Source organism: Camelus ferus, chromosome 5 (assembly GCF_009834535.1).
Source record: "Camelus ferus isolate YT-003-E chromosome 5, BCGSAC_Cfer_1.0, whole genome shotgun sequence".
Taxonomy (NCBI): Eukaryota; Metazoa; Chordata; class Mammalia; order Artiodactyla; family Camelidae; genus Camelus; species Camelus ferus.
In genome coordinates this window covers 29,991,545-30,010,997 of record NC_045700.1, presented here as the reverse complement: position 1 = coordinate 30,010,997, position 19,453 = coordinate 29,991,545, and the positions used below count along the sequence as shown (strand labels likewise).

The following is a 19,453-nucleotide window of genomic DNA, read 5'->3' as shown; positions in this document are numbered from 1 at the left end:
ACTTTATTTTTTTCACGAAAGGCCACTTTAAATTGATTGCCATCAATATTCTTTACATAAAGGAATTTGACTTTGGTTAATCTCTTATTTTAGACCACTATATTGGTCTTTATAAATGACTATACAGCACTATAAAACTAGAATTTATGTCTGGAAGTCATTTTGATACATCTCTTCCCTGACCTCTATTTACCATCAAGTACAGCTGTGGGGTGGCTCTTTGTGTAGGATTAAGAAACATTGCAGTTCTTCAAATAAACCAGATGTTTTCCATTTCAAAGGAAAAGATCACACCTAGTGAAGTTTTTATTTATAAGCGTCACAACAAAACAAAAGATTATAAGGAAACTTTCAAGGGACATGGGGTCACAGGAACCAACTGAACACCACAGCTTTCCCAACTACGCGGGAAGTTACAAAGGACAAACACAAAAGTTGACTTTGGGCTGGCTTCAAAAATTTGTAGATTAAGGTTATAATGAGCAATAAATTACAGTGAAAATTACATTTTGAATTTATTTGGTTTCTATCCCCTTTTCCAGTACTCCCTGCAATTCACACACAAAGGAGTAATTTTTAAAACATGTCCTAAAATTAGTGTCTATTGAAGCTTCAGGAATACTTTGGGGATAGACTTCCTCAAAACAAAAACAAAACTACTACGTTTTAAAGAATTGAAAGTGAAACTAGGTATAACTTGTTCGTGACTAATCATCGGGGACAACAGGTTTGGTATTCGAGCAGTGGCTAGATTTAAAGAAAGTCATCATTTGATTACTTTTCTTTTCACTTTTTCTTTCTGTCTTTCTTTCTTTTTCCCAAAGGAACCAAACTGTTGATCGGGGGACACCCACTTGAAAAAGGCACAAGACGCTTCTGGACTAAGCAGCGCCGGGCCGGCCGCGGGGTTCCAGCGACTCCCGCGGGCGCTCCATCCGGGCGCCGCCGGCGAAGTTTCCGGGAACCAGGGCGCGGCGCTCGGCCGGCGGAGGCGGGTGAGTGGGCGCCCTGCTCCAGTGCTGTCATCCCTGCTCCTAATAGTCCCGGGCTGGAGAGGCCGTGGGTGGCGGCGAGGCGGGTTCCGCGGGGTCGGGGACCGCGTTGGGGGGAAACGCCCCGCCGGCCGAGAGCGTGGGGGCGGCGGCTCTGCGCCCCGCAACCCCAAGGTCCACAGCCGCGCCCCTGCGCTGCCCGCTGCGGGGGTCACGGGGACCGCACAGCCACTGAGGGGGAGCGCGCGTCCCCGGGCTCACGGGGCCTTCTCCCTGCAGTCCTGGCCTCTGACCCCGTCTCCTTTGCTTTGCTTCGCTTCGCTTCAGAAATTGAAACTAAAAATGCTTTGTTTCCTCACTGTTCATATAGTGTCTCTGGAGATCGTTCTGAGGAAAACAGATTCCTTAAGGATTTTTACTTTCTTGGTAGGCGCAGGGTTTGGCCCTCCGTGCCTCACTTTTTGGAATATGCAGAGATTTTTCTTGAAAGAGACATCCAAAAGAAAATGTGATGTTTTCCTGTCCGTAAAACATGCGTGAATCAAAACAAACAAACAAACAAACAAACACTATATCTGCACATCACCATTTTATTAATCATCATCTCCTTTTCCCCTTCCTTCGCCTAATTTCATTTCTTTTTGCTGCCAGGCATGCATATGGGAAGATTCGCTTCTGTCAGGCCAGGCACCACAGTGATACGAATATGTTAGGGAAATAGGTGGTAAATGAGTGGAGGTGATTTGTATTGTTTTTTTCATTCTCTGCTATAACAAATCACCTCGGATTTAGTGGCTTAAAAACTGCGTTTATTATCTTAAAATTCTGTGGGTTAGAAGGCCAAATTGGGGGGGGGGGGTTGTCACTGGGCTAAAATCATGGTGTCTGCAGGGCTGTCTTCCTTTCTGGAGGCTAATGGGGTGGGTGAGTCTGTTTCCTTGTCTTTTCCAGCTTCTCTAGGCTGCTCAACTCCTTCGGCTCAGTGGTGCCCTTTTCTCCATCTTCAAAGCCGGCGTGGGTTGCATCTGACTATTCTTCCGTTGTCACATCTCACTCTGATTCTGCTCTTCTGCCTTACTCTTTGACTTTGAAGAGGACCCTGGTGATTACATTGGTCCCCACCAATAATCAAGGAAGAGCTTCATATTTTAAAGTCAGCTGAATAGCAAACGTAAGTCAGTCTACAACGTTATTTCTCCTTTGCAATGTAGCTAACATATTTGCAGATTCTGGAGATTAGGAAGTGGACATCTTTAAGGAGGCCATTCTGTCTACAATCTGATTGCATGAAAGAAAAGCCATTAGTGTACATCTCATTCATGCAAAGAGGGAAAGTATTCAGATACTAGATATTCTGTAAGAAGTTCTGGGGATATTATGTAGTAGACCATTTATATGAGTTAAATATACTACTGACAGCCTTTATTATAAACTCTTAAGAATATAGACTTTAAAAAAAAACAGTTAAATAATGTAGCAGTTTCTGCTTTCTGGAAATGTAATAAGAGAACTTCATATGCCTGGTATGTCCTGAGCAGAAAAAATACCTGAGTCAAGATAACACAATTGTATAAATATTGAGTGTTTTCAGTATGTGAACTTGTGCTCTGAATGAATACAAAGAGGAGTGGACATGGTCCCTGGCCTCAAGGTCATGACCATCTAGTAACAGAAAATGACACAGCTACACAAATAATTAAATCTCCCCAGAAGAGATGATAAGAGGAGAAGTAGCATCATTTGGGGAAATCAGAAAAGTCTTCAAGAATCTGGGGGGGGGGCAGATTTTGGAATGGATGCTGAACAGTAGGACTTCGTTAGGTGGAAATTAAGGTTGGGAGGGGAAGAAGGATGTGACACTGAGGGACAGGAGGGAGAAGAGAAACCCTTAGAGTGTTCGGTGTGGTCAAGGGACTTAGTCCAGAAGTTGTCTAAATAAGACTAGAAAGTAACTTAGGGTTAGATTGTGTAAGACCTTGGGTGAATGTCGTTATAATGATTCTGCAATTGTTGATGCAGTGGAGAGCTACTACTATATATCTTTTTTATTTTTAAACCCTCTCAAACTTACAGAAAATTTGCAAGTAACAACTTTTCTGTTTCCTGAGTTATTTGAGAGTAGGTCTCCAACTTTGTGACCCATTACTCTGGAATTCTTGAGTGTATATTTCCCACAAAAAAGGTATTCTCTACATAACTACAATACAGTGACCAAATCAGGATGTTAATATTGATACATTACTGCCATCTAATCCTTAGATCCAATTCAGATTTTGCCAGTTGTCCCAATAATATCCTGTATAACAAAAGGACCCAGTTCAGAATCATGCATTGCATTTAGTTGTAATGTCTTAGTATCCTGTCTGGAACAGTTTCTCAGTCTTTGCTTGGCTTTCATGAACTTGGCACTTTTGAAGAGAACAGACCAGTTGTCTCCTATTTCCTCATGTTTAGATTTAGCTTATGCATCTTTGGCAGGAATATCATAGAAGTCATGCTGTGTTCTCAGTGTACTTATCATACATCAGATGATTTTGATGTATCCCATTATTTACCCTGATTACTTCATTATGGTGGTGTCTGCCGGGTTTCTTCACCGTAAAGTTACTGTTTTCCCCTTTGAAATTAACAAGTGTTTTGTAGGGAAGTATTTCTTCTGTCTGTTTATGTTTTGTTTTGGAAAGCTTTAGTCATAGTAGCCCCAAATTGTAAACAACCAAATATCCATCAACAAGAGAATGGAAAAGCAAATTGTGGACTACTTATGCGTGGAATACTATACAGCAATAAAAAAGAACAAACTACTAATACATGCAATAACATGGACAAATCTCCAAAACATGTTGAGTTTAAAACTCTAGCACATACAAAAGGATACATACTAAATCATTCTACTTATATGAAGTTCAAGAACAGGTTGTTCAGTGTAAGGAAACTTTACTTCAATTAAAAAAAATCATTTCTTGAGGACAAACTATGTCCCTGGCACCCTTTTGGATACTGTTTTGGTAGCATTCCAGGGGAACTAGGGCATACTCTAGACAACAAAACAAAAACCACAGCCCTTGTGGTGCTTATGTTCTTGTAGTCAGCTTGATGTGTTTAGTGCAAAAGGACAAGCTGATATTTATCCCCATTGAAGTTGTTGATCTCCTTCAAGGGCTTGTCAATGCCAGGACTGGTGAGTCCATAAAACATGTAACCAAGTGATTGGGGTTGCATTGGAATTTGGTTAGCAGTACTTGTGGGTAATTATTTTGAAACACCTAAATGGTCCTTTCCTCACCAAAATTTCAATCAATCAATCTCTCTATCTCTCTCTGTCTATCTGTCTGTCTGTCTGTCTGTCTATCTATCTATCTATCTATCTATCTATCTATCTATCTATCTGTCTATCTCATCTTACTACATAGTTATCTAGTATGGACTCAATAGTTCTCTATTTTACTTAGTGGATTTAATTATTACTATCATTATTTATTTTGATGATTAATTTATTCCCAGGTTTGGCCAGCAAGAAGCAGCTCAGGTTGGACTCTGTGTTCTTCTGACATATCCTCATCATTTTTTTTTTTTAGCACTTCTTGCTTTCTGGTGCCATAAGATGCGTATGTCGCATTTGTCCTGTCCCAGTCTTAGGATCAGCCATTTCTCTGAATAGCCTTGGTTCCTGGTAGCTGAGAAACCAAATTCTGGGTGCTAGGTGTGCTCATTGCTATTGTCTTTGCTTCCAGGCCCTTTCAGCAGACAGAGCTGGGGAATATATATCTCACACACATACATACACACTTAAATCTATATTTAAATTTCTGAATTTTTTATCAATCTATCATAAATCATGAGATTATATAGATATCTCCAGTTCCAATTCATAGCATTCATTCTGTTTTTCTCCCTTTCCATATTTACAGTCACCTTCTCTGACAGTGAAAACCAGACTCCTATTGTCTCCCTATATTTACTTACTTGATAAATCAATCCCCCTTATGTGCCTTTGGCCCCTGGGAGCTTCAGTCTCATCTTATGTATTTCCTGCCCCAGTTGTAGAAGCAGCCATTGCTCAAAGGAGCCCTGGTTCCTTTTATTGGAGAATAGATCAGAAACTAAGATGTGTGTGCTACATGACTCCCTCTCTTCTCCATTTTTATTGAGAAATAATTGACATATATCACTGTATAAGTTTATAGCACAATGGTTTGACTCATGTATATTACAAAATGATTACCACAATAAGTTCAGCTAACATCTGTCTTGTCATATAGACACAATAAAAAGAAATGAAAGAAAAAAGGGGAAAAATTTCTCTTTATGATTAGAACTCTTAGGATTTACTCTCTTAACTTTCCTGTGTATCATGTGGCAGCTTTAGCTATAGTCATCATGTTGTACATTACATCCTGCTACTTATTTATCTTATAACTGGAAGTTTGTACCTTTTGACCACCTTCCTCCTATTCCCATTCCCCCTGACCCTCTGCCTCCAATAACTACAAATCTGAACTTTTTTCTATGAGTTTTGTTGTTTTGTTTTTTTGATTCTCCATGTAAGTGAGATCATGTAATATTTGTCTTTTTCTGTCTGACTTATTTTACTTAGTGTAATGCCTTCAAGGTCCATTCATGTTGCTGCAAATGGTAGAATCTCCTTGTTTTTTACGGCTGAATAATATCACTGTGTGTGTGTATGTGTGTGTATATACACACACACACGCACACACACACACACACACACACACATATATATATGCCACAACTTCTTTATCTATTCATTCATCCATTGTTGGACATTTAGGTTATTTCCATGCCTTGGCTATTGTAAATAATGCTGCAGTGAACAGGAGGTACAGATGTCTTTTCAAGTTAGTTTTTTTTTCCCTTTGAATGTATTCCTAGAGGTGAAATTGCTGGATCATACCAAACTAAAGAGCTTCTGTGTAGCAAAAGAAACCATAAACTTTTGTGAAAAGACAACCTATGGAATGGCAAAAAATATTTCGAAACCATATATCTGATAAGGGGTTAATATCCAAAATATATAAAGAACTCAGACAACTCAATAACCAAAAAATGAAATAACTCAATTAAAAAATGGGCAAAGGACCTGAATAGACATTTCTCCAAAGAAGATAGATGAAAGGCCAACAGGCATATGAAAAGATGCTCAACATCACTAGTCATTAGTGAAATGCAAATTAAAACCCCATGAGATACCACCTCATATCTGTTAGAATACCCATCATCAAAAAGACAAGTGGATAACAAATCCTGGCTGGCATGGATGTGGAGAAAACGGAATCCTTGTACACTGTTGGTGGGAATGTAAATTAGTGCAGCCACTATGGAAAACAGTATGGAGGGTTTTCAAAAAATAAAAAGTAGAACTACCACAAGACCCCTTTTTTTTGACACTGCTTGTGTTCACATGGAGTAAACTAAGACATGACTAATTTTTTGCTAGTCTACTATTTTATTTTTAAAGAGGAATATGTGTCTTTCCTGTTTCTTTTGTAGGAATAGTGAGGATTTAGTCACTTGAAATCTTGGAAGATTGTGTTAATAGATACATTTTTAATGAGCTTTTAAAACAATAAAAACCAGTGTGATATTCCTTGTCTCATATTTGATCTCGGTCCTCTTCATCTTAGCAAATTCATATGCAGGCAAGGGTTCTTAACTTTTTTGGTCCCAGTCTGATAAAGCCTGCGGACCTTTCTCAAACAAAGAAAAAAGTTCTTAAATAGTATAAAACAAAATACATAGAACAATAAGGGAAACCAATTATACTGAAATATGATTATCAGATTTTTTAAAAGCCAATTTTAATATAGTAATATATATTAATATACTACAGTTTATTACAAGACCTAGTCATATGTTTAATGACTGTCATAATTTTGAAGCAAGATTAAACACAAACAATGATTCAGGATATCTGGAACAGTTAAAATATTTTATGAAAATAACTGTGCCATCTCAGTGACTTTTGTCACACATGCAGCAAGTACTATGTGGCTTGTCACCTATATTCATATTTGAAGGGAATGCTAAGCTTCAGTCAGAGGTTATTAGAAATAAAGATGTAATTTTTTTCCTGTCCAAGTGTATGGACTCAGGGGAAGGATTTGTGAAAACTCCAGGTAAGAACCCCTGTATGTATAGAGGAAGGGTGTTGGGAGGTCTTTTTACCCCATTTATATTTGGGGGTATAATAGGGAGAATTAAATATTTAAATAAAAACCTTTGAAGAAGTCTGGAAGATCAAAATAATAGTCTTTTAAAATGGAGCATTATGTGAACTACAAAGGAATGTTTTTTAAATTAATTAACTAATTGATTATTGAAGTATAGTCAATTACAATGTATCAATTTCTGATATACAGCACAGTGTCCCAGTCTTGCGTATACATACATATATTTGTTTTCATATTACAAAGGAATGTTAATACTCATATTTTCTACTATGGTGTTGAAAAGCAAAGGATTTTTAGAACTCCTTAATATATTTATAGATGTGAAAGTTATTTGAAATATATAGACTTTGTGTATAAGTAACATGATAATAAAGACTTGTTGATAGGAAAAAAAGATACAGCGAAGAAGAGATGTTTCATCTGTAAAAGGATAAAAGTTATTTTTTCTTGAGCTTATGTGTATATACTATTTTAAAGTATTTATTTTTTTATAATAATTAGGAAATCATGGCAGCCAATGAAGATAACAAAAAACAAGCTCTTAAGGAGTGTTGTCTAGATGAAGAATTTACGCGAGATGAACAAAACCAGGTAAAAAGGAACAATTACTGAGTACTATTAAGAATTAACTTATATCTATTAGTTTTGCCGTGAGGCATGTTTTATATGTCTTTGTCCAACATTAACTTGAATTTGGGAGAGTAGTGGGGTTTTCAAGTTTTTTTTTACTTCCATCATTCAAGACTTACAAGAAGAACAGTATTTCTATTCCTTCTCTTACATGGCTTGCAACATTACCTGCTTTTTCACCTCCTCTCTCATTTCTCTGATTTGCCCCTAGAAGTTAAGATCTTAGTTAGCAATTATCTGATCAGACCCAAGAGGGAATGGAGGCTCAGGTAGCTTAAACCAATTACCCAAGGCCATGTCTGGCATGTTAAGGCAGCTGTACTGTGGGAATCACAGCAAAAAAAAATCTAATTGCCCCAGAGTAACATATGTCCACAATTACAGTGCAATTTAAAAGTCATATTGGAGTCACAAATAGCTAGGAAAAGAGTTGATAGAGTGTTGAATTATCAGAAGATTTGGGTCTTAATCCTTGCTCTACTACAGATATTTCTGTGACTTTGGTCTAGTGTGAAAGGTGGTTTCCCTGTTTGCATAATGGAGATAATAATCCTTGGCAGTGGTAGGCATCTTGACAGGTGATGACGTAAAACATTCAACAAATGTATTATTCACATAATCATATTTATTCTGAGACTGTCTAAAGTCTTATTTTGCCTTCTTCAGAGTGAGAGAAATTTTGCTTCTTTAATTCATTTAGAAAAATGAGGTCAGGGCTGTTTAAATTTTAGGTGCTTTTCCTTTTTCTTTTTTTTTTTTTAGAAATTAATTGATGAAATTGCAAAGGAAAATATTCTGTTAACAGAGGAGATCCAAAAACTTGAAGCTGAATTACAAGAGGCCACCAGAAATTCCCAGGTACCCCTTTAATTATTTTATGTATTGCATTTTTAACAGACCCTATTTTTCAGAAAAAGCAATTTAATTATGCAGAATTCATTTCTAAAATATTATGATCATCCATGACACCATGGTTTGCAATAGCCCCAAACTGAAAACAACCCAACTATCGCTTCATAGTAGAATAAATTAATAAATTTGGGTGTATTCACACAATGAGAATGAACAGCTTGCAACTACATGCAGTAACATGGATGACTTTCCTCAACACTGTGAATAAAAACAGTGGTGAATTTGAAAAGATAACAGAGGGCCTGCCGTATGCTTTCGTTTAAATATAGTACAAAAGCAGAATATTATAAGTTGGTACGGTGGTTACTCTTAGAGGCAGTTAGGATCTGGAAGGGACCACAAGAGGGCCTCTAGGGTGTTGGTCTTGTTCTGATTATTGATCTGTATGGTGATCATAGATGTGTGATCACCTTGTGAAATTTCATCTTGCTGTATGTTTATGTTAATACACTTTATAATATTTATGTATATGTTAATACAAAAGCAAAAAAAAGGTGGTCATTATCAATCACTTTTGGATTAAATTCTTGGTCTTCTCACTAAGTTCCTTTGTTGTTCTCCTCATCCAAGTTATTTAAATAAGTTTCACTGTTTAAAAAAATTGGACCTATATCTTCACCATTTAAATTCTCTTCTAAATTTTCCTGTATTTGAATTAGACATAACTTTCACTCCTTTTTTCTTCATAACAATCCAGATTGTTAAGAAAAATACTTACTTCAAACAATTTGAATGCTTAAAACATTATCACTTTTTGTTTCTGAAATGAAGGGTAAGACATCACTATCAGGAAGTGTGGTTTCCTGTGTTTGTGAGACTTAGAGAAGCTCTGCTGAGATTCTGGTTATTTTTCAGACTGAATTCAGTCAGAATCCTTTCAGTCCTACAATGCAAAGGGCCTTGGCAACCCAGTGCACTCTGCTGGTCCACTTCACAGAGGATTGAAACTTGGGTCCAGAAAGCATGAGTGAATTGCTCCCTGCCACAGTGTGCCCAGGACGAGAAGCAGGCACTCTCAGTCTCCAGAAAGCTCTCAACTTCTCAGGGTATACTGGGTATTTCTACATTATTAGGAAACTCCCTGCTTTTTCTCAAGACATGGCAGATTGTTTTGAAATTGGACATATGCTAAATCAGAAGTTCTACTGAATTTACATGTGAAGACATAGAATAAGTGCCAGATTAGATCAAATGACTCACTGGATATTTCTAATCTTTTTGTGAGTCTCTTCGATAACACTTTTTCCTTCAGCATGTAAAATAACCATGGGAAATAGAAATGCAAACACCCGACTCATTTGTGCATTTATGTGAGGTTGTATGTGTCTACTAACCCCAGTTATTTTCAGCAGCTAAGTATAACCACTTAACTTTATCCTCCAGGTTGCAAATCTTATTTGTAGTGTCCCTTCACATTTTTACAAACCTAAATTTTGGCAATCGTTAAAAAATTGATGAGCAGGTATTGGGAAAGCGGGAATTTAAATTTGATAAATTTTAAGTCATTAAATTCAGAAGTCTTCTTTTTGGATGAAACTATCTGGGTTTGCTGTCAGAATAACCATGGCATATGCCCAACTCTTTGCAATGAGGGTAGACATGCTGTGTAGTGACTTCCTTGTGAGATAGCCTATTATTGGCACAGTTGTTTGAAAGGTACTTGTAGGCTTTAGGATTAAACACCACACAATACTGACCAGTTAAAACATTGATTAGAAAAAGTGAGAGATTATATACTTAGAATGTCATCTGTGAAACAGTATTAAAGGATCAGCATCTGATTACCTGACTGAGTGCTTACGTGGGAAGAAACAATTACTAAAGACATTAAAGAAATTAAAGATTAATAATCCCACATTCAGTATTCTGTGGGATTCTGAAGTCAGTGAAGAGTGAGTTATTGGATGATCGAATCATATTATCATTTGAAAGACTTGTTATTTCTTGTCTTGATTTTAATCAAACATTTCTGTTTGAATTAGATTAACGAGGATATTCCTGAAACAAAGATAAAGTTCACGTCTGTAGAGAATCCTGAGAGTGACAGCCAGTTTTCAAATATCTCCTATTCGTGTCAAGTGAGCTCAAAAGTCCCTTATGAGCTACAAAAAGGACAAGCCCTTATCACCTTTGAAAAAGAAGAAGGTAAGGCTAATATTCAAAAATTTGACTGGTTACCTTTGGAAAGCAATGGAACTTTCAAAGAGTTTTCATAGGTGTTCGGCCATTGCTTTACAATTTTTACATAAACCATTTCATCTCATCCTCATAGTGACACCCAGAGGTAGGTATGATTATCCCCGTTTTACACATGAGAAAACTGACTCTGAGACATTAGGTGACTTGAATATGGTCACTCATTCAGAACATGACACCTCTGGGACTCAAGCCCAGGTGTTGTGATATCCAATACCAGCATCCTTCTACCGCACCTGTTACCTGCAAATGATAATACTAGTGGTAAGGTTTCAATGAAGCAGAACTCTACACAGTTCTGAGAGAGTTCTTACAAACGTTATCTCATTTTATACTCACATGACTCCATGAAAATAATAGGAGAGGGGAAATACTGTTTTCACTTTACAGCTGAGAAAACAGATTCTCAGGTGGTTAAGTGATTTGCTTAAAGGCACAGGACCTGTGAATGGAAAGAGCCCCAAAGGCAGACATTTGAGGTGGGACCTGATGTTTGCTAAGTCCGCCATGGTATGGGACCCTTTTGAGAGCTGGGGGCACCTTAATGAGGAGAATCTGGCTTTGAGTGCCAGCTTTGCCCCTATCTAGAAGTGTGATTTGGGTTGGGTTCTTTATAAATCTCAGATTTTTATGATCGGCTTTGTGACAATACCTACCTCAGGGGGTTGCTTTGAGTATTAAATGAGAAATACTGATGAAATACTTAGCACAGTGTCTGATACATAATAAACATTTAATAAGTGTTAGCTGTCGTTATTGCTACATGTTAGGAATTTCTCAGATAAGGAAACAGCAGCTAAGATAAGGAAATTGCTCAAGGTCCATACAGGTAATAGGGGAGAGTATAGCTCAGTGGCAGAGCACATGCTTAGCATGCACAAGGTCCTGGGTTCAATCCCCAGTACCTCTGTTAAAAAATAAATAAAAATAAATGACTCTAATTACCTCCCCCCAACAAAAAGAAACAGAAGCCTTCAGAATGCGTTAAAAACAGAATCTAATCATACAGGTAATAAATTGCAGAGCTGAAAGCCAATCCCCAAGGACCCTTGTACTTTCTACTGGACCAACATTCCTTGAGCAGTCCACCATCTGGGTCTTCGTTCTCATACTTGCAAAGTTATAGGTAGGATCAGATCTTTCAGTGCTCGGATGCTGGTTTGTAACCTGGTTTGTTACTATAGCCTGAAAATAAGTGTTAAAGAGAAAGGCATTCTGGCAGGTCAGTATATGCATATACTGTTTGCTCTCCCTGGGTCCACTCCTGCAGCTGAGGGTGGAGGGGAAGACTAAGACATGTTGGCAGTTGGTAGTGGTAACTGAGATATAACTGAAAGAAACGAGGATTTGGGAAGCAGGGGATTCTGTACAGGAATTACCTGAGGATGCTGGGAATAGGATTTTCTTCAGAAACAGCCGCATCACTGCTTCCACCCTTGATATGGCTCTAAGGTTCTGCTCTCCTGGGACAACTTTGGGCTTTTACACAATTAAAAGTGTTGGCTTTTGATCGTCTGAGTCACAAAAGTTGAAACATAGGTGGTTCCTCTCAGCTGTGTCAGATCACCAGATGTTGAGGTTTGAGGGGTGGAGGAGATTGGGAGGAAATGATCATCATCTAAGTATTACTTAGTTAATATTCTCTATTATTGTTGCTTGTTGTCATTAACGAAAAAAAACCCTATAATTCAAATTGTAGAATCATATCGTGGTGCAGTGAGTCTGAATTCCCACATGACAACGCCCTGTTTTATAGCCCTGTTTCTTGCTTCCTCTAGCTGTGCTATCTGGTTATCAGAAGCACATGTAAGGTTTATAGGACTGGGAGTGGGCATCTCTTGTCTTCATGACAAATTAGAGTAAGCAGCTCCAAATATCAGTGTTGTAAACTTTCATGTCATGCAAGTAAAAATAAACACATACCCACACGCGTTTTAAACTGACACAGAGTTGCTGTTGGATTTCTAATGGTTTTTGGCATAATTATATTACTTAGCCTCTCTATTTGCATGGATAAATTAGGTTTGATAGTTTTATGATCGGTGTATCAAGGCTATCGGCTTTTTAATGAACGATCTCAAGAGCATTTTAGTGAAAGTAGAATTCTTCATTAACTATCACCAAAAAAGAAGACTCACTCTGATTTTTCAAGCCTATGTGTTGTTTAATATGTAATCCTTGGGAAAGACCGAGACAAGAACAAATGTTTATTTCTATGGTGCTTATAACATATTAAGGAGGGGTGACAAATGATAAATAAGATTAATTGTCATAATGATACTGACTTACAAAAGTTTTCCCAGCTTACTCAACGTGGAAGAAATTTCTGGCTGTGTTTGAATGTACTAAGAGAATTCTCTGGTAATTCTGTCAGCAGTGGAAAGAAAGGGTATGTGGCTGTACTGAAGTAACATATGAATTTCTGAAGAATTATCAAGCTTATCTCCTAAGAGATGAATCTAGAACTTGATAAGAATTTCTACATTGTAATTTTTGCTGATGTATTTTGACATTAACATTATCCTACTGTGGTGCCAAGACTGTTATCACTTAGAAATCCTTAGAAAAATTTAAAAGTTAGATCCTTTAAAATTAAAGAAAATTTAAAATATTCAGGATAATTTGTCATTAAACCAAACGTGTAAAAATGTATTGAAGTATTGGAAATTCATACTTCCCAAATTATTTTTCAGTTGCCCAAAATGTGATCAGAAGGGGGGAACATTATGTGCAGCTGCAGGATGTAAACGTGAAGATGATGGCCAAACCGGTCCCATTAAACTCAGGAGTCAGATTCCAGGTAACATGGTGGTTAAAGCATTTTAGAATTCTGTTGAACATGGACAATTTTCTCATCCATATTTCTGAACATGAAACGATTTCCCAGGTTCACGTAGAAGTGTCTAAAATGAAGGTCAACGTTACTGAAATTCCTGATATATTGCCTGAAAGTCAGATGAGAGACAAGCTAGAACTGAGTTTTTGTAAGTCCCGCAACGGAGGCGGCGAAGTGGAGAGCGTGGAGTACGATAAGCAGTCCGGGAGTGCCGTCATCACGTTTGTGGAGAGTGGAGGTACACACGTGCTGAGAAAGTTAAACGGTGCTCTGCCATTTCAGTTATGTCCTGCCACGTCTGAAAGTATCCTTTCTACCTCTTTTATTTGGAATTTATTAGACAACGTAGTAACAGGAGATTTTATTTAACCTTATAAAATGTAGTAAAATAAAATAAGAGTCCTGAAAATGATTTTCCAGAATGCTGCCAAGTATGATACTACAAATAAAAAGTATCTGCATCTTAGTGCATTCTTATTACATGCCAGGCATGGAGCCAGATGTTTGATACATGTATCTCCTCTGATCCTAGCACAGCTGTGGATGTAGGTGTTATACTCATTTTATTGATGAGGAGCCTAAGGTGTAGGCAAGGCATGTGACTTACCCAAGATCACACGGTGTGGGTGTGGTGCAGAAATTTTGAAAAAATACTTAGAAAACTGTCTTCCGTCTCATTTGTTATGACTAACAAGGGTCTCTTAGGTGGAAGGAAACGATTCCACGAAGACAAGGGGGTAAGTAAAAGGAACAGCTGTTCCCTTTTTAGGTAGAAATGGACTTTCACCAAATCATCCTAGGGAGGTTTGCATTCTTAGGATGAAAAATGGAAGACTCTTCAGCTGCTTTTGTTACTATGTTCAACAGATTTTCGATGTAAAAATCCCTTGCTCTAGTTAATCTAGTCTTAGGGCTTCTCCTGGGTTTGCACATGTGATAGAAATCCAACTATATAATTAAAAAACATCGACTGTGGGAGGATAGTATAGGTTAGTGGTAGAGTGTGTGCTTAGCATGCGCGAGGTCCTGGGTTCAATCCCCAGTACCTCTGTTAAAAAATAAATAATAAATAAATAAACCTAATCCTCCCACCACCTCCCTCCCCCACAAAAAACCCAGCAACAAAAAAACATTGGTTAGGTTTTTTCATAATGAAGTAATACATGCTTTTAAAGAAAATTGAAATAATAGAGAACAACATTAATGTAATAAAAATTGAGACATTTCCTTAAATTTCCAAACTTCCCTTTCTTATATTATGTGGTTAGTTAAATGTCTTTCCAGATCTTTCTGGGATTTCTGTATAATATGGTAATTCTATGTTTAATGTTTTGAGGAACTGCCATACTGTTTCCCACATTGACTACCCCATTATGTTCCTCCCAGCAATGTACCAGGGTTCCAATTTCTCCACATCCTCACCGGCAAGGGTCTGTACTCTTAACCACTGTACCATATTATCAATTCAAGGTGGACTGGTGAGAGGAAAAAAACAACAAACTGATTGGACATTCTTAAGAACTGTTTGTGTTAAACTTTATGCAATCTTGACACATTGCCTTTTTCTCCTCTAGGAGAAAAATGCTTTTAAAAATAAATCTGATTATTTTTTGTGTTGGAGGAAACTGATAAAGTTTTATTATTTGCTTTCATGTTTTCTAGATGACATTCAACAGCCCCCCACCTTTGATTAACATCATTATATTGGTTTACAGAATATCATATATTAGTTTTAGGACAATCAAGTAATTATATATATATGTGTGTGTGTGTGTATATATATATAATATAAAATAGTAATATAGTAATTTGCTCTATATATGTGTATACATATATTGTAATATATGTTACACAGTAGTATATGTAGAATGTGTGTGTACATTTATATTGTTATGTGTATCATATACATATATATGTATATATATCATATACATATACATATATCATATACACAGGGAAAGAGTGTATCCTGTCTCTTGCAGTTTCATGTATACTTCTTGAGAGATTGGGACACACTCAGTTTTGTTAGGATGGCTGGGCTACTTTTTGCAGATGGTTGTTGCATTTTATGTAGTTTAAGGTAGGTCTATCTGAGGACACTGCAGCCAGCTGTGCATTAATTGACTGAAAGTTCAAGACAGATGGAGCTATTTTAATCTCATTTTTGTTTGGTCTTATATTTTTCAAAATTATGTACTATGAAGTCTTTAAAGTGGACCATATAGTTTCTTAGAAATCAATCACTCAAGTCACTTTTTACTGTAATAGTGTTGTGTCTGAAGGAAGTTTTAATTTTGGTTAAAAATGTTTATGATATAAAAAAGAATTTTTTTTTATAATTTACTTCTAGTTGCCGACAAGATTTTGAAAATGAAAGACTATCCTCTTTATATAAATCAAAACTGCCATAGAGTTATTGTTTCTCCATACACAGAAACACACTTGAAAAAGTTTCAGGTAATGCCATCTCTTTTCTTTCATTTTGGGAACTTACTGTCCGACCTTACCCAACAAATAATAAAAAGTTGTGAGTCTGTTACTGTTTCAATCTTCTTTGTGAGGGATATCAAAATAGTGTCTTCATATCTGCTTGATGCAGAATGAATTTGTCTTTTTAAAGACTATTTTAATGTCAAACTGTACCTTATTATTTATAACACACTTTTTGAAAAACCTGAAATTACTCAGAGTAAGGCACAATATTTTTATATGTGGAGACATAGCTACATTTTTCTCATGTGTCTACTATTATTGGGCATTAAAAGCAATTCTTCCTGCTCATTTTCTCTGAGATCGTTATCTTTACTCCAACTCTGCTCCTTTTTTTTCCTGTTCCTACTCAGGTATTAAACGGCATCACTATCTACCTAGTCCATGGTCCTGAAAGCTACAATGCATGCCAGCTCTTGGTTTGCTTCACCTCCAGCATTCAGTCACTTGACCTTGTCACTTCCACCCCTGACTCCCTCTCTAACTGGTCTCTCTGGCAGTAGAATTGCCCTCCTTTCCTCTGTTTGTCACAGTGCCACCAGAGTCATCTTTCTGAAACTCACATTCAACTCTGATAATTCTCTTGCTTGAAAAATCTTCCCAAGGCCTCTTGTCTCTCTTAAGATAATGTCCAAAATATTAAGCAGAGCTTATAAATGTAAAGTTTTGCCATTCAAAGCTCTTAGAAAATTTTCTATTTGTCTTTTTTATTTTCCTTCTTAGGTATTTTCAGGAATAGCTAAGAGGACGGTGCTGCTGACAGGAATGGAAAACCTTCAGAAGACAGATGAAGAAACTGTAGAGGATTTCATTAACATTCACTTTCAGCGGGAGAAGAATGGAGGTGGAGAAGTAGAGGTGGTCGCGTGTTCTCTGGGGCAATCTCAGATAGCATACTTTGAAGAATAGACTCATGGAATCATATGAAAATTAGAGCTTCTGCACCCAAATCACTGTCAATGCTTGACAAAAATGAATATCCTTTTCCTTAAAAAAAATTCTTTGGTGTTCAATTATTCTTAGATACAAAATATATTTCTGTTTTTGAATTCTTCCTTGTTTCCAGCTGTGCTGCATGCCTGCAAACATAAGTGCACTGTTATTAAAAACATTTTTGTTCTTAAATTATGTGGGTTGATGCCACATCCGCTGAAATCAACCGTAAGTTATCCAGTTGTCCGCCTGCCATGTTGACTCAACCTGTTGTGGTCTTGTGGGCCAATTCTGTTTCGTACCCAGGTTCATCAATAAGCAGACTTGACTCTTAAACAGTTCCCAAGAGTAATGTTATGTTTAGCAGTTTGTGATTTACATAGACCTTCCTTACTTTTTAAAAGACTTGAAGAGCAATACTCTTCCACTTTACCCAGCATTTCGTTCCACAGCTCCAAAGCTGCTTCTCAGAGCCAAGTGTGATCTTTTTCTTGAACTTTCTTTCACCGAGAGTGCCAAGTGTCCCCTTATTACTTTGAAGACATCTCCTCTCCAAACTGAATTTGTAAAGACCAGAATTTTCTTTTACACTTATAATGGAAAGAATCAATTTAAGGGACTGAAAACCTTGGAATTAAGAGAGAGAGAAATGCAAAGCTAGGGGCTGACCCCACGTTGTGCCAGATGCTGGAGAATGAATGCCTGAAGGTCAAAACACTGTGCCTGCCCCTCAGGGGCTTAAAATTTAGTCAGAGAGAAATGGAGTTTATTAGCATCCGACTGTTTTTAAATTGCAGAAACTGTAACGGTAAAATTCAAGACTCCTATCAGAGAAGGTAAAATCCTCTTGGGTAAAGAATGTTTGGACCGCTTTTATCCTAATATGGTATGTTTCATAAGAGCCAACAGCAGAATTAAATTCATATTAAAATGCTGGCAGAAATGAAGTGCTTTTAGAAAAAAGTCTAAACCTAAACCTATCCAGTGCTGCCTGCCATCTAAAATAAACAAAGAGAAAAGCTGAAAAAAAAAAGGCTTGGTTTTGCTTTTGAAATTTTATTTTTAGGTATTCAAGTTGTTATGTTATCATCAAAAGTACTTATTACTCTCACATTTCTCTTTGGAATAAGAAATGGTGCCTAAAAACTGGGCAGTTTATAATAAATCTTCATATTCACCATTTAAGGAAAAAAAAACTCTCATTGTGTCAGTTGTTCTTTGGAAATAATAAAATTATTTCAAGTTCCCCAATATATTAAGAAGAACAATTTAAAGACCTTATTTAATTTCAATTGGTACAGTCTCACTAGCACAGAGGGTGTCAAATTTAGTTCGTGGCTGACTGCCAATCAGAAATAACTTTTTCCTGATATTTAGGACAAGGTTGGAAACAGTCACTTGTTTTGGGCAGTAAAATAGATAATTTCATTCGATTTTAAATTTTCATGATGGTTTTGATGAATGTTACTTATCCTGGAAAATTATACTTTTCCCTTGGGTTCCTTTCACCATTCCACCTAAGTGATCTGACTAAAACTCAGAAATCAAGCATTGGCTCTCCTGCTTATTTCCAGTTTTAGAGATTTCACGGGAGGAAATGTGTCTTTGAAAATTTACCAGAAGATACTGTATTGACTATTTAACATCTTGCATATTACATTAGGAAGCCTTCAATTGTGTGTCCAGCATGAAATAGCTCCAATTATTAATGTTTACAATGTTGTTTACAATGATGTATCAATTTCTGGTGTACAGCACAATACTTCAGTCATATAGGAATATACATATATTCGTTTTCATATTCTTTTTCACCATAAGTTACTACAAGATACTGAATTCCCTGTGCTATACAGTATAAACTTGTTTCTCTATTTTATGTGTAGTAGTTAATATCTGCAAATCTTGAACTCCCTATTTATCCCCAATTTGCATTTCTTTAACGACTAATGATGTTGAGCATATTTTCATGTGCATATTATCCATTCAAGAATCTGCTTTGATAAAATGTCTATGCAATTTTTGTCCATTTTTAAATTGGGTTATCTTCTTATTTTTGAGTTGTAAGAGTTCTTTGTGTACTCTGAATACAAATCCCTATCAGATGTGTGATTTGCAAATATTTCCATGGTGTTCTTTTAATCTAGTGGTTTGGATATATTAGTCAGGGTCTGCTAGGTGATATTGCTGAAAAACATTCAGGAGCTTCAAAGTTTTATTTCTCATTCATGTAAATTCTGTTGTGGGTCCAGGCAACTCCCTTGTACAACTGTGTT

At 36.8% G+C, this 19,453-nt stretch overlaps 1 protein-coding gene across 4 annotated transcripts; it reads left to right on the top strand.

Moving 5' to 3' along the window:
• The first annotated feature begins 610 nt into the window (after positions 1-610).
• On the top strand, positions 611-18,213 carry NMI (N-myc and STAT interactor). 4 transcript variants are annotated; one of them, XM_032479440.1, is made up of 10 exons: positions 611-727; positions 825-995; positions 2,086-2,163; positions 7,685-7,774; positions 8,576-8,671; positions 10,708-10,870; positions 13,615-13,721; positions 13,809-13,995; positions 16,108-16,214; positions 16,971-18,213. In XM_032479440.1, exons 4-10 carry the CDS (start codon positions 7,691-7,693, stop codon positions 17,154-17,156), a joined length of 930 nt encoding a protein of 309 aa, XP_032335331.1. In that variant the 5' UTR covers positions 611-727; positions 825-995; positions 2,086-2,163; positions 7,685-7,690; the 3' UTR covers positions 17,157-18,213. The 4 variants fall into 4 exon arrangements, with proteins under 4 accessions (XP_032335331.1, XP_032335328.1, XP_032335332.1 ...); XM_032479437.1 differs by having other exon boundaries at positions 1,944-2,163; XM_032479441.1 differs by lacking the exon at positions 2,086-2,163.
• Positions 18,214-19,453: the final 1,240 nt, after the last annotated feature.